At 46.8% G+C, this 14,511-nt stretch overlaps 1 protein-coding gene across 1 annotated transcript; it reads right to left on the bottom strand.

Moving 5' to 3' along the window:
* Positions 1 to 2,423: 2,423 nt before the first annotated feature.
* LOC135813100 (beta-1,4-galactosyltransferase 1-like) lies at positions 2,424 to 5,467 on the bottom strand. The gene is made up of 3 exons (XM_065326318.1): positions 4,080 to 5,467; positions 3,841 to 3,859; positions 2,424 to 2,444 (listed from the first exon to the last, which is right to left on the bottom strand). The coding sequence occupies exons 1-3, from the start codon at positions 5,465 to 5,467 to the stop codon at positions 2,424 to 2,426; spliced, it is 1,428 nt and encodes a 475-aa protein (XP_065182390.1).
* Positions 5,468 to 14,511: the final 9,044 nt, after the last annotated feature.

The raw sequence follows: 14,511 nt of genomic DNA, 5'->3' as shown, positions 1-14,511 counted from the left end.
AGGTCATAAACTACATGTTCGAACAGCGCCCGTCCATAGATAGAGTTCGATATTTTTTCCTGCAAAGACGAGACGAACAGGGCCCAAACCCCCTCCCCCCCCCCCCCCCCAAACGAACGAATATCTTCTCTAAAAAACCATCGATATTTGTGGACGACCCCTCAGGGCGCGTTTGGTTGGTACGAACTAGAACAGGATTCACCAGAACAGCGCGTTTGGTTGGGACTGCACCTGTTCTGGGTCGGCCAGAACATGTTCTGCTTGCTCCGGCCTCGAGGCCGGAGCAGACCGAGCAGTTTCACTTTTTCACAGTGAAACCTGGCGGGAACATCGATTTTGGTCCCAAATGATCACGTGCATACGCTTTTGGGTTGGACTCGTTGTACCGTACAAAGTGACCATGGTGACCCATACACATTTTCAAGTTTCACACATTTTTCCACGAAAATGTGCTCTGTTTCTGGAGTACCGTTTGGTTGGCATGAGGCTGCTCCATGTGCACCAGCTGTTCGATCCTGTTCTAGATCGTACCAACCAAACACACCCTCAGTCTCTTTCCCCTCTCCCGGTGAGATCCACGCGACCAGTTTTGGCAGTGAGCGAGTATACCGAAAAGTACCGTTGATCCGCCTCCTGTCGATTTTCTACCTGTGAAGCGACTTCGGCGTATACAACGAAAATACGATGTTGAACCGACGCATGCACTGCTGTACACAATACTTGCCAATCTAGGATGAAAATGTGCACAATCCAGCACATTGAGTCACATTGAGTCTGAACTTCTACGTTGTTGTACATCGTACTGCACTTGACAGCCTTGATCTAATTCCTGCCCCCTGCCGAAAACCCAGCTGGGAAGCGACATGGCGTGGGGGGGGGGGGGCGGATCAACGGTACTACATGTGTGTGTGTGACTTGTGGTTTGCTCACTGCCTAAACTGGTCACCTGGGTCTCCCCGGGCGAGGGAAGAGAGAATCAAAAAGGAACTAGTCTTGTAGGGGTGAAACGACAGATTCCTTATCGACTTGATTCATCATATCCTATCGACTGGTTATCGACTGATATTGCCCTCACACATGAACACAGCATATTTACCCATACCGAAATGCACATGCAGGGTCGCACATCCATGCACAAGCAAACAAAAGCACACTATGAGCACATTGTAGGTTTCGACGTTCAAATGGACCCGTGCAGAATGTGTCTTGTACTCGGCTGTGTATGAAAGCGAAATGGATTCAGGTGCCAAGTGTACTTCACAGTACATGGCCTGAACTCGCAGCACAAGTGCATGATTTACATGTACTTCTGGGCATTTGCACGATTAAAGTCACCCTGAGGGTTTTCCTACTATCGACTCAGTTGTTTCACCCCTAGAATCTTGGAAAGATAGGCTACTGAACCGCCACCCCGTGAAATACCCAAACTCTGTGGACTTGGAAATATAATGGGCTCACCACACCTCGGTTAAAGTGGGCGAGGACAAAAAATAAAATAAATAAATTCACGGTCCGCGTGAGGTGAGGCTGGAGGCCTAGTTTTCCAAATCCATAGGACCCCCGAGGATCAAGGCGAGGACAAGATACAGAAAGAGTATTGACACTGTGGCATCAGAGTATAGCCGTCCCGGGATCCAACTGCATCCACCTCTGACCCCAGTGAAGGTAATACTTGCTACTAGTGTGGGTGGCTAAATCAGAGTCGATCTGACAAAAGCCCCATGAGCGCCATTGATTACACTAGCGAGAAGTAGTCCATAGTTAACAGGTGTGTATACTTCAACATAGATAGTATAATTAGGATTAAGAACCCTGCAACGAACAAAGATGGTAGGTACATTATACCGTCCAGCAGCGGAGCCCGTTGGCAATAGACCCACCACCGCTATCTGGCATAAGTGCACCCACGAACTGCCGAACACACACACACACCTCAGACATGCCCAGCGCGGAAGCGATGATAGCGAACAGCTATGTTAGACATAGCAACTTGTGCCACACAAACACCATTGGACGCCCATCGCCAGAGGCGATGCTATAGCAGAAGCCATAGCAACTTGTGCCGGGATTGCACCATTCAACAGCTTGCAAGGCTGAAGAATTGACCGCCACTATTCAGCCTGGTCTACACCACACAGCAATGACGTGGATTTACTGGCCAGTGAATCCCTACTTTTTGGTCTACACACACACACACGCACACACGCACACACGCACACACACACACACACACACGGCTTAGCTGGGTGAACGCCCTCAAGCAACTCACTCGCTCACTCCCACTCACTCAATACCACTCACTCTACACACAAGCAACCTGACCTGAACCACACTAAAACCAACGAAGTAAAAGTAACAGAGGAACTGCAGTAAAAAAAAATACAGTACCAACGTTATGCAGAGACTGGATAAGCAAGGTAGAACTAGCAGAATAAATAGAAGAGCTGAACACGAGCACAGCATAGTCAAACATACACAGACAGACCTTGAAATGGCTGATATACGCCGGCTGGCGAGCGGAAATGAAAATAAGTTAGACTGGCCGGCTAGGAACGCCAAGAGGCCGAACCATCAACCGGGTACGGAGAATCCAAACGAAAAGGACAACAGTGTATACCGGTGCGCAACAGACGAAGCGCACCACAGCAGCAGCAGCATAAACCGGGAACAAGGTCAAAGATGCATAGAAAGAACAACTGATCCCAGACTGGTTTGGTCCACAAACTGGGCAACAACGCCATAATATTATCTATCCTAGAAATTACTAATAACTCCGCCTCAGCCAACGTACCACGGAAGGAACACGGAGAGCTGTAGGAAATGAATACTCAAATCAGCGCACGGAAGCGACGGTCGGCTTTTCGGTGCAATGGAACGATCAGTCATTTCTCAATTATAGATAATCGCCTGACTTCATGGTAGGGTGCGGTGTCTGTCTGGTTTCCAAATACAGTGGATATCGGTTATAAAGTCATCGGACATAGTGATAAACCGGCTATATTGATACAAAATGAAGATATCAAAAGCAAAACCAGAAAAAGCCAGTCAAATTATCATTATAACCAATATATCGGATATAGCGATAAATCGGCTATAAGGATACAGAATCACCATTCCAATCACCTCTTTGTGCAGAAAAATTATCGTCTATAGTGATAGCAACACACGAGTGTGAGATATTGATGTCTCGACTCGGAGCCACATGTGTGTTTCCATAGTGTATTCTGGTCTGATGCTTCCTGGATGATGCCTTTGGGCCAAGAAGTTCTTCACTCTAGACTGGGGAAGGTGCAGCAGCATGCATCATGTATCAGTATGCTACATTAGCGCGATCGAGTACCCACACGTGTATAATGTGTATGTATGACGAGCGCAGTTGAAAATCGCCTGTAGTGATATACCGGTTATAGTGATAAAATGTGAAAAATCAGAAGGGCACGTTATAACCAATATCTACTGTAGGTCTAATAGGTCTGCAAGTCTGAATATGGTGTATACATGTAGTATAGGCCGGTATACGTCAGGGTATCCATGGCAAGAGTGAGTGTGTGTGTGGGGGGGGGGGGGGGGGGAGCACCGAAACCAGCAAAAAAACTATGGAACAAACCCTAGGAGAAAAATCAACAGCAGAGCTGCCACTACATTCACATTTCAGTCTGCAATCAGTGCAAGCTTCTAAAATGAAAATCACTATACGCAATAAGATCAGAAAGCATCTATCCGTTGGGGTGGGTGGGGGTAGGGCATTACAATGAGGTGAAAGTTTCCAAATCACCAACACAATACCAGTGTGGTAGCATGTTATGATCAGTGTGTGTGTGTGGGGGGGGGGGCACTCACCACCGCCTGCAGTTTACAGCTACACTCAATACGGTCATGCAACACAAACGTGTGCACACGTATAAAGTTCTTTGCACACGAGTGCACGCACGCACGCACACACACACCATACACACACACCAATGCACACAGGCTCGTGTGCACACACACACACACATGCAAGCAAATCCATTTGGATACGTAAAGGACGTATGTTCATGTATGTGCACACCCCTAGTCCATCCACTACATCCACCTACCTCCTCAGCTCAACACGCAGGCGAGTATAGAGAGCATGCTTTTTCTTTTCCACTAATTTATACTTCAGATTATTCAAGCCGTCCGCATGCATTCTTGACCCACTGGTTTGCAGCAACTTGAAACGTTGAGGATTAGGTTTAGACGACTGGAAGTGGTCGCGCTTTACTGTAGCAAAGCGACCGTCGGGAGAGGGCGGACGGTTTAACTTGTATCCGGCTGCTTTCCAACGTGTCAGGATGTCATCGTCTTCGCCGCCCCAGCCCCAGAAGAAATTTGCAAATCCGTTCATCTTCTCTAGTTGTTCGGGTGACTGTTTGGTAACGCCACCAGTAAATGTAGCATACGGCAAACCCCAACTCCATTTGTCTGTCCTCGCTGCCATGTGCTGTGGCTGTGGTCCACAACGATAGCTCAGCATCGGATCCACAGGTATGTTGTCAACGTCGTGAAATGATAAACATGTGTAATTGCGCTCGGCCATAGCTTCGCGATACCCGACGTTGAATAACATTGCCCGGTTGAACGGCAACTGGTCAACTTGATCAACAACGTAGATTGTGTGCGCCAACTTCTGTCTCTGCAGGTACGGGTGAATGTGCTGGAGAAAGATCAGCAAGTGCGCTTCGCGGTTACGAAATGGGATGACAATGGCCAGCGAATGCTCCACAGTACAGCCATTCGGCTGCCACCAGCCGCCTTCCTTGATGCCGGTCACCTTGAGACGGGTTATCAGTGCATTTTCGTCAGGTACTGTGTTCAGGTCCGGCGTGAGTTGCGTGTCAGGCACTTTCTCCACAGCGCAGCAGCAGCTATTCTCACCACAAGCATCGTCAACGCATACTGTGGACACATTCGTGGATGCCGAGGTTGTTGGAGGTATCGTGAGCAGCGTCGCGGTTGTTGGTGTAGTCGTCGGAAGTGCAGTTGTTGGCTGCTGGGTTGTTGGTTGCATGGTTGTCATACCGGTAGATGGAGTCCGTATCGGCCTTGTGCCTTCCTTACGGATAGGTTTGGGCGCTTTTGGCGCAGAGCTTGTCAGGGAAGAAACGCCACGACTAGTCGATGCCGAGGTGAAGCCATTGATTGTCGATGCCAGTATCCCCACATTCGCTGCTACTACAGGAACTGCTGTAGTCTTGGGCAAGTGCACGTCACTACCAGCTGATGATGCTGATGTTGCTCGGACTTGTGGTGCAAGTTTCGGCTGGGCTGCTTTGATCCTGGCTCGGATGCGCTTCTCCACGCATCGAGCGCCACAGACCACTGAAACGTCTGGCATGCGATCAGAGCGCAAGACGTCCACTGCAACGCAGACCAACGTCAAGAGCAGCACAAAGAAACAGAGGTTCTTCGTTGTGAGCTGTTGCGGAATCGCGATGCCCTGCATCGTGGCGCGGGCCCCAACGACCTCCGGCCGGGCGCTGGGTCCGTCACGTCGTCAACAATCGATCTGCTTGTAGCATCCCATGTTTCATTGATCACACTCCAGCAACCATAAAGTCACGAATGATCAGCGACAGGTCGGCAATGAGTCCGAAATTCACCGGCGGCGCAGGCTAATAATACCACCGCTCGAGGTGATGCGACTGGACTAACAAGCTTGACACTCGGAATGACTCTTTCCGCCGCTGTCCAGCTAAAGCGACACAAACTCGGAGATCCAAAGAGAGTCGCTACTTTTAGTTCAATCGCGTTCACAACTTCCAGCATCACAGCTAGAAACAATAGCCGGCATGTGTGTATTGAATTAAAAAGAGACTTGTGACAGTTATCCAATGTCTTCAACGGCGTCTGCAGAGTGAAGTAATAGTTCTGTACCAGTAAGAGGAAGGATGGACATTGTACCGGGACGCCAACACGTATTCCCGATCACCAACAAGAACTAATCTCAGGATGCCTTACCATAAATTATTTTAGCAGCTAGCTAGCTCTCTCATCGCTGGTGATTGACTAATTTTTCTAAGCATGCGCATGCTCGTGTACAGTTCTACGTGGATTCTACGTGTACAACCCTCTGCGCGTTTTTACGAATTATTTGTGTTTGGCCGGGTTGACCATAGATTATCTGATTTATTGTTTTGTGCCTCCGCGGCTCCGGCGCGCGTGGTCGCCCCTTTTTGGCCCTTTTTGGAAAAGCCCGTTTCTTTCGCCTTTTATTGCGTTTTTTGGTGAATATCGCCCTTTTTGAGCTTTTTCAGCTGAAAAAGTGCTAAAATCTGTTTTCTCATGCATGCGCGATCACAGTTTCCGAGTGCTCAATGGACCTTTTTTTTTTTTTTTTTTTTTTTTAAATTTCGGCCAGTCGGCTACTATTTTCGTCTTGGGGGCTAGACAAGGGGAAGTAGCCATGTCGGGGCGTGAGCCCGCCTTTCGGCACCGGGAGTTGCAGCTCGCTCGACTTGACTCTACTGAGTGCAGAGGACCCACACCTTGATCTGGTGAGCTGCGTCGTGGGGATTTTGCAGTCAGATGTGCGACTGCGGGGCTCGAACCTGCGACCCGCGCGAGTACCCAATGTACTACCGGGGAGCCCCCCAATGGACCTTGGCACGCCGCTTTGTTTAGGGGGCAACAAGTATTATTATTACAATGTAGACTTTTGTAAAATGGCAATAAATAAGATAAATTGTGCACTCATAACAACAGCAAAAATGAAGAAAGTCAAGTTCCATAACGTTTTCTTGTGACTGTCATCAGTGGAACGCCGTCACATAAAAATGTAATAACTAAAACACACACTTATATACATGTAGCTAATATGGTTTCAGGTAGAAATACAGCAGGTAGAAATACAGCAGCTAACAAGTACAAAAAGCGAAGTTTGCACCTTTGCAATGTGTGAATATAGTGTATGTGAGAAAGGTAGTGGCAGATGAATGTGATACTGTGTGAATGAATGTAATGGTGTACAAGCATTTGGTGTCCAGTCCAGAATGTCGTAAAGTGTTTGACGATTCCTGGTTTAGTGTTATTCGTTGCGCACGTTTCTTCAAGCAATTGCAGGTGTTGGAAGCTGTGTATATTCGTACTCGTGACCCTGTGCTATGTAAACAGAAAGAAAACGTTGTATCACTCACACTCTTCAAGTAATACACACGCACCATTACATTCATTCACGCATTAAGCTTCTTAGGTGCAGATCGCTGGAATTCGCTCCCTGCTTCTGTTCGTATTTGCTCCACGCTATCAGACTTCCGCTCATCTACAATGTATACAAAAACATATAGGGTACCCCGTAAGAAGGCCTAAGGCCTGTGGGAATGCCCTATTAAAAATTTAATAAATAATAATAATAATAATCAAACCACGAAGTAGTGGTTGCGACTTCGGCGATGATTTGTAAGAAAGGGTTTGCTCCCCACACCGGAGCTCGCGCTATTCCGCCGACTTTACTTGACACTTGACTGACTCACGACTGCCATCCAGAGCACACGAGAAGTCCATCGAACCTTCGACTCGGCAAACCTGCAAGAAAGCACCACTCCCTGCTCAATACACAGTGTTTCGGGGAATTCACCCCTCATCAGTTGAGCTTGAGTAGGCTGAGGAAGATTGTGCCTGAAGAGCACCACTTATATAGTGCTCTCCAGGCACAAACATCACCAGGGATACAAACTTACAGAGACGCTCCGCTTCCAGCGCGACAAACACCTCGTGAACACCAGATAGCAGCGTGAGTCAGTGTCGCTCCTGGACGGTGAGACAGACGTCGAGGACCCTCGGTCATTCGCAACGCTGTCACCTCCAAACCAACTAGTCGCAAGCCCGCGCTGGGCACAACAGTACGAAGTAGTGGTTGCGACTTCGGCGATGATTTGCAAGAAAGCAAACCAGTTAAAATAATAATAATAATAATAATTCACACAGTATCACATTCATCTGCCACTACCTTTCTCACATACACTATATTCACACATTGCAAAGGTGCAAACTTCGCTTTTTGTACTTGTTAGCTGCTGTATTTCTACCTGCTGTATTTCTAACTGAAACCATATTAGCTACATGTATAATTATAAGTGTGTGTTTTAGTTATTACATTTTTATGTGGCGGCGTTCCACTGATGACAGTCACAAGAAAACGTTATGGAACTTGACTTTCTTCATTTTTGCTGTTGTTATGAGTGCACAATTTATCTTATTTATTGCCATTTTACGACTATTGTCTCCTCGTCGATTGTTTAGACTTTTTGTAGTTGGTGAAGCTTGCACCCGGTGTACACAATGCTGTAAAAAGTGGGTTTTTGAACTTTACGTCCTGTTTTGCCTTTCGTGGACCCATAAATGGAAGATTGCGTATTCATTTCTCAGCTTGGGTTCATACCGGTATCTGTAGTCCATCGGCCAAATCTCAGAAAAGGCCTCTTTCGGAGAAGGTGATGCACTGAAGCTCCAAGTAAACGCCCTTGGCTTTGGCACACTACAGTCCATTCATAAAAAGATGGGCTCTGGCTCTGGCGAGCTCCCGTATTTGGCGGTTTTTCGTGATTTCATCGTACACAGTGCAGTGCTGCGAACTTTGAAATTTGAAAAAGGGTCCAAAAAGGGTGCCTGAACTGGGGTTCGAACCGCAGAATGCACTGTTGCCAGGCGGGGTCAAACGGCCTGGATTTTGATGGTTTTCCCAATTCAGTGCTTTTGGGGCAAAACCTGGCCGAAATCCTATTCTTGCTATGGCTTGCTTTTTGGACAAAAAAACTTCAGAAACATAATCCGCGATATTCATGTTAAAACAAAATGGCGTCACGATTTATTGAAAGTGGTATAGTTGATGGAACGAGTGTTCAAACCCATTTGAACTTCATACTGTTCGTCTTCTTTTTGACATGCTCCCTTTCCATCGTCCTTAGCTTTTATTTGTTGAGAGCTGTTTTGGCTTTCTCCTATACCTCTGGGGGATGCCAAGTGATGGTTTTGAGAGGCTGGTGATGGCTGTGAGCGAGAGTTTGCCGATCGGCGTCGTCCTCGCTATAGCGATGAAAATACTAGTTACTGCGCACCTGGCACATATCACAACACGTCGGAGCGTCCAGGAGCAAAGGAATCTTGGGTTTTCACTGGAATCTAGTTCCTCCAGCATCGTGTAGCCCACCGTCGGTGAATGGCGGTCCAGAAAGGTCGAACCTGGTCTTCTGCAGCATCTCGCAGTCCTGCGAGGCACACTGAATACGCCTGTCATGTATTCTACAAATAAAAATCACGAAGTAGTGGACTTTACAGTGATGAGTCTATCCTGTATGCTGCAAAAGACGCAGGAAATGTGACTGGTGTCTGTACACTCAGTGACTGGACGCCAACACCCCAGTCTTCTTCTGCAGGATCTGTTTGACATTGACATTATGCAGTAGGTCGGCATTGACCTGGTTTGGCAGCTATCGTTATAGTATCTGCCTGGTTGGATGTAGCAGGTTGGTGTTTGCTCGTCGTCCAGTCCGGAATTTTCTTGTAACTCACGGTGGAGTACGCGCAGGGTTTGTGATCATCCCTGTTCACTTCAATATTATCAAACACAACGTTCCCTTTGTCACTCATCTTATCCTGAGTACTGAATTTGCTGACAATATTGCACCATACTTGTCACAACCTACCGCCACTGCTGGCGGTGGCGACTGGTTCGTCAATGGCGGTGACCAGGCTGACTGACTAGCTTCGAGACAGCGGCCTCGTTGTCAATCCCGCGGCAGCCTAAAGGTTGATTTTATCCATCCAGCCTCAGCGCCATGTTGACGATGCCCTAGTGACTGTGTGTCATGGATTGCCTTGCCATCAGCGGTCATTGCCGTCCACCTTGATGCAGCCCTCAACAACTGGCTCAGCCCATGGGAGCCTCGGTCTCAAGTGGACAAAATTGTTGCCAAAGTAGCTCAGAAGATTGGTGCATCGTGGTGTAGGTGAGCACATAACTAGGACTTCCCAGCGTCTATTTGTCCAGGCTGCGATACTATGTGACATGCTGTACTGCACATTCTTTTCAGCACTGCAAGGCCGGCAGCTGGACCGACTGCAGGGGCCGCGCACATGCAGGCCGCCTGTTGCCAGTGCAGCATTCTGGAACGTTCCTTCCTTCTGAGATCCGTGGAATAATAACTTTCTTTGCTTCAAAGCAAGTTGCTTACCTTTCTGTTGTGCTCCCAGTGTCCTTACAACAATAACCTACAGCAATGTTTTATTTTCCTTTCCATTCCCCAACCAATGAATACTACGATGTCGATTCTATTTCTTCATACTTTGGTGTGTGCCCGCGCACGCACATGTGTGTGTATACCTCACTCGCCACTCGAAGTTCTGTTCCCCATCACTGGAACACTGCCTGTTCTTTCAGGACCTGCCATCATCTGCGGATGGGCATTCAATAATTGTATTGTGTGTGTGTTTCATTCAGAATCAGATCCGCTATCATTGCTATTAGAGAAAATCTGTGGGTTCACATCCAGTGCATTTTTAGATCTGCGTGCTTTTCTCGCCACGGGCGCATACATGGGACATTGTGTGTGTGTGCGTCTGTGTGTATGGGGATATTGTCTGTATCGGCTTTTGGTACTAATGTTCAGGTCTGTGCTTGCATGTGTGAACATGAAATTGTTCGGTTCTGTGCATGCTATTGCTATGTTGTATATTATTGTATGTATGTGTGCATTTCCACGAACAGTGTAGACGAGCGTGGAGAGTGCATTCATCCCTCATCAACCACTTCCCCTTGGGCTTACGAGAGTTTTTTCTGCGTACCTCTCTGATACTGTATTGATGCCGGCACCTGTACCTCGATGTGTTCCTCTATCTGCAGTCGCCTTTAACCTTCGGTCAAGTTAACGTTTATTGTGCTTTATTTATCGTGCGAATCAAAATAAACAATAATAACACAAGTCGTGCTAGAGTGACGACATGTGCGTGTAGTAGGGTTGATGCGATGGGACGTTATAATTAGGTGGAACAGAACACACATTGGGCAGATTGATTGGGCATCATTGATTGTGCTCAGTCTAAACAGTGAACATAATAATTATCTCCAGTGACAGACTGTAGCGGCTAGCCTCCAATAGGTAGCTGGCACTAGTCGCTACTGCTTGTTTGACAGGTGCCGCCAGAACCCCTGTTGTGTCATGCTATAGATGCACATGCCCTGTTCTGGGGCATACTGAGGTACTTTGATTTTGTTGACTGCATGTAGACAGCATCCAATAGTAGTACTAGTAGACCTTGGCTCTTTGTAGGTCAACCACCATCGCATGGATCGATCGGTGACTATGCACTTGGAGGTTGGAATAGCCCGCGCTGAACAGATCTTGCCAAGGCCCAGGGAGTGAACTCGCTTACTCGACTATCCCGGTTTTAGTTAACCAGCATGAGTGGTGCAATTTGTCCATACCATGTTGCGAGCTCACAGTTGTTTGGGCAGGTTTTGAGCTGCACCACGAAACAAAGCGAAATAACGGCGTGACTGTAGAGCAAGGAAGCGGCGAGACGGCACTTCCAGGACGAGACAGGCAGTAGAGATGTGTTCACAGCACGAGCAACCTCTCAGACCCTGCCGGTACTCCACAGTTACAAGAAAATGTCGGACTGGACGACGCGCCAATGCAAACCTGCTACATCCACCCAGGCAGATAGCTGCCAAACCAGGCCAATGTCGACCCACTGCATACCGGTATGTCAATGTCAAACAGATCCTGCAGGAGAAGACTGGGATGATATTGGCGTCCAGTGTACGGACACCAGTCACATTTCCTGCGTCTTTTGCAGCATACAGGATAGACTCATCACTGTAAAGTCCACTACTTCGTGATTTTTATTTGTAGAATACATGACAGGCGTATTCAGTGTGCCTCGCAGGACTGCGAGATGCTGCAGAAGACCAGTTTCGACCTTTCTGGACCGCCATTCACCGACGGTGGGCTACACGATGCTGGAGGAACTAGATTCCAGTGAAAACCCAAGATTCCTTTGCTCCTGGACGCTCCGACGTGTTGTGATATGTGCCAGGTGCGCAGTAACTAGTATTTTCATCGCTATAGCGAGGACGACGCCGATCGGCAAACTCTCGCTCACAGCCATCACCAGCCTCTCAAAACCATCACTTGGCATCCCCCAGAGGTATAGGAGAAAGCCAAAACAGCTCTCAACAAACAAAAGCTAAGGACGATGGAAAGAGAGCATGTCAAAAAGAAGACGAACAGTATGAAGTTCAAAATGGGTTTGAACACTCGTTCCACCAACTATCACTTTCAATAAATCGTGACGCCATTTTGTTTTAACACGCATACGGTCCATTGGAAGAGGATTCCATCGGGGATTGCCAAAAAAAATTCTAAAAAAACTCAAAGTTTGACCCATTTATGGCCAAAAGCTAGAACTTAAAGTAGAAGTTCATTTTTTTCTGAATGGACTGTAGCTCATGAGACCTCATAGTCATAGAATACGAATCCGATTGTTGGACGTTGCCAATCCAGTCCAGGATAGTACGAACTGGGTCGATACCTTCTTCCGATTTTCGACTTTTTTTCGCGTGGCGAATGTTCTTGAGCCGCTGAGCAGAATTTACGCACGCTCGAACACTTGAAATGCCTGCATGTTGACGGTTCGCAAGATTCTAGTGAGCTTGGTGGAATCTATTATTTATTTGGACATTTTTTGCGAATCTGAATTAGAACGGTAGAAATACTAGAAGCTCATTCGGAGAAGACGGCGTGTCGCCGCTGTCGGTTTGTCGCTACTGTGTTTCAGACGTATTTGCACGAACGTGCTATTGAGGATGGACAGAAGATGAAGTGACGGCTTTCTTGAACATCGACGTTTTGTCTACATTGTAGGTGAAACATCTTATCTGGCGTCTAGAACGCAATTATTATGAGTTGTGAGTGCCAGCTGAGCTGAACACAAGCTGGACATAATTCGTCAGCTGGGAATTTGCATCGAAGCTCTTGATAGCCACGATAAGCATAATTATCTAATAATACAGAGGTAACATTGTTTGACTCAATACGCATATGCAGGTGATGCCACTAGTGGCACTACAATGTAAATGGTGCAAAATTGATGCAACAGCAACAGCGAATATGTACTTTGTACAATCACGAGCAATTGTAAGGCAAGTGTTCATGCCTGTCATAGAAGAATTTCAGCCCGGAGTACTTGTTTTCATGGTCATAAATAATACTGGACCTGAGTTGGCTCTGGACACAAACACACTTGTGGAGAAAATATTTAGCCATTGTATGTTAACACCTGATGCCGCACTACAAGCAATATTTCATGTACATGACTGTATGTGAGACTCAATTGCATCCACAAGGCCGTAGATGCATGTAAGCACACAATGCTGTACAGTATAAATAGTAGTCGACATGTGGTGCCTTCCTGCTGCACATGCACATGCGGCAAGTTGGCAACGACGCATGACCTATCCGCACCGCACAGCGCGAGCTTAGAAAGGAATATTGTACACATAGTGCTATTTAGGTTCCGATATCGTTTAGCCGGTAGGCATGGGCGGGTAATGCTAGTTATTTGCTGCGATATTGCTAAAGGAAATACTCATAATATGATATTAATGAAGTTGGTATTAATGCCACTTATAATGCTCACACTACTCTATAATGCCTGTTTGAAAGTTGGAAAAGTCGATTTAAGAATGCCGTCTTGGATCAAGGCCAAAGCGTAGAAGAAAAAAAAAACTTTAAAAAACAGCAGTGAGCATGTTGTCTGAAACAATCCACTGAGAAGGTTGATTTGCAACGTCAAGTCTTCGGGCGAAGCCGGACGGGTTCAGATGCACGATTTTCGGAACTGGACCTAGCCAGCTTCATGCATGACACCGTTGTCGACCGGCAATTATGCTTGTAATGCCAATTTTGCATGCGAAATGATGTTATAATGCCAGCATTATGCCACCTGGAAAAAAGGGACTATAATGCCAGCCATAATGCTAGCATTACCCGCCCATGCCTAGTTATACATGTATGCATGTACTACAGTCAGACCTCGTTTGGACGAACTTCAATGGACTGAACAAATTAGTTTGTCTTATCGGGACTGGAAGAAACTGTGCAGCTCGACACCCGAGGAGAAATCAGTATCAGCAGCTACTACACCTAGCTGATGATGCTCACAAGACAGAAGCGGAAACAAACACTGAATTTCTTTATTTAGTGCTCTACTACGCGAAATGTGCTATTATTATTATTATTATTTTTTTTTTAAAGAGGTCGGAGGCGGATAATACTTTAAAACGAAGGTAAGTTATGGGTCGCAAATATCCACGCAAACACACATCCAGTCATAATAAGGCACTTGTCATAAGTATCCGAACGTTTTCGGTCCCTTCTCATCAAGGATTATACAGGGAATGGCTCAAGCTGGAAAGACTAAAACTTATATAGCGTAAAGATGTTGTTTGGTGTTACTCCTCGTCGAGGTGGTAACAATGTAACTTAATTT

Source organism: Sycon ciliatum, chromosome 3, assembly GCF_964019385.1.
Source record: "Sycon ciliatum chromosome 3, ocSycCili1.1, whole genome shotgun sequence".
NCBI lineage: Eukaryota > Metazoa > Porifera > Calcarea > Leucosolenida > Sycettidae > Sycon > Sycon ciliatum.
The sequence above is the reverse complement of the archived record's forward strand: the minus strand, read 5'-3'. Positions and strand labels throughout refer to the sequence as shown.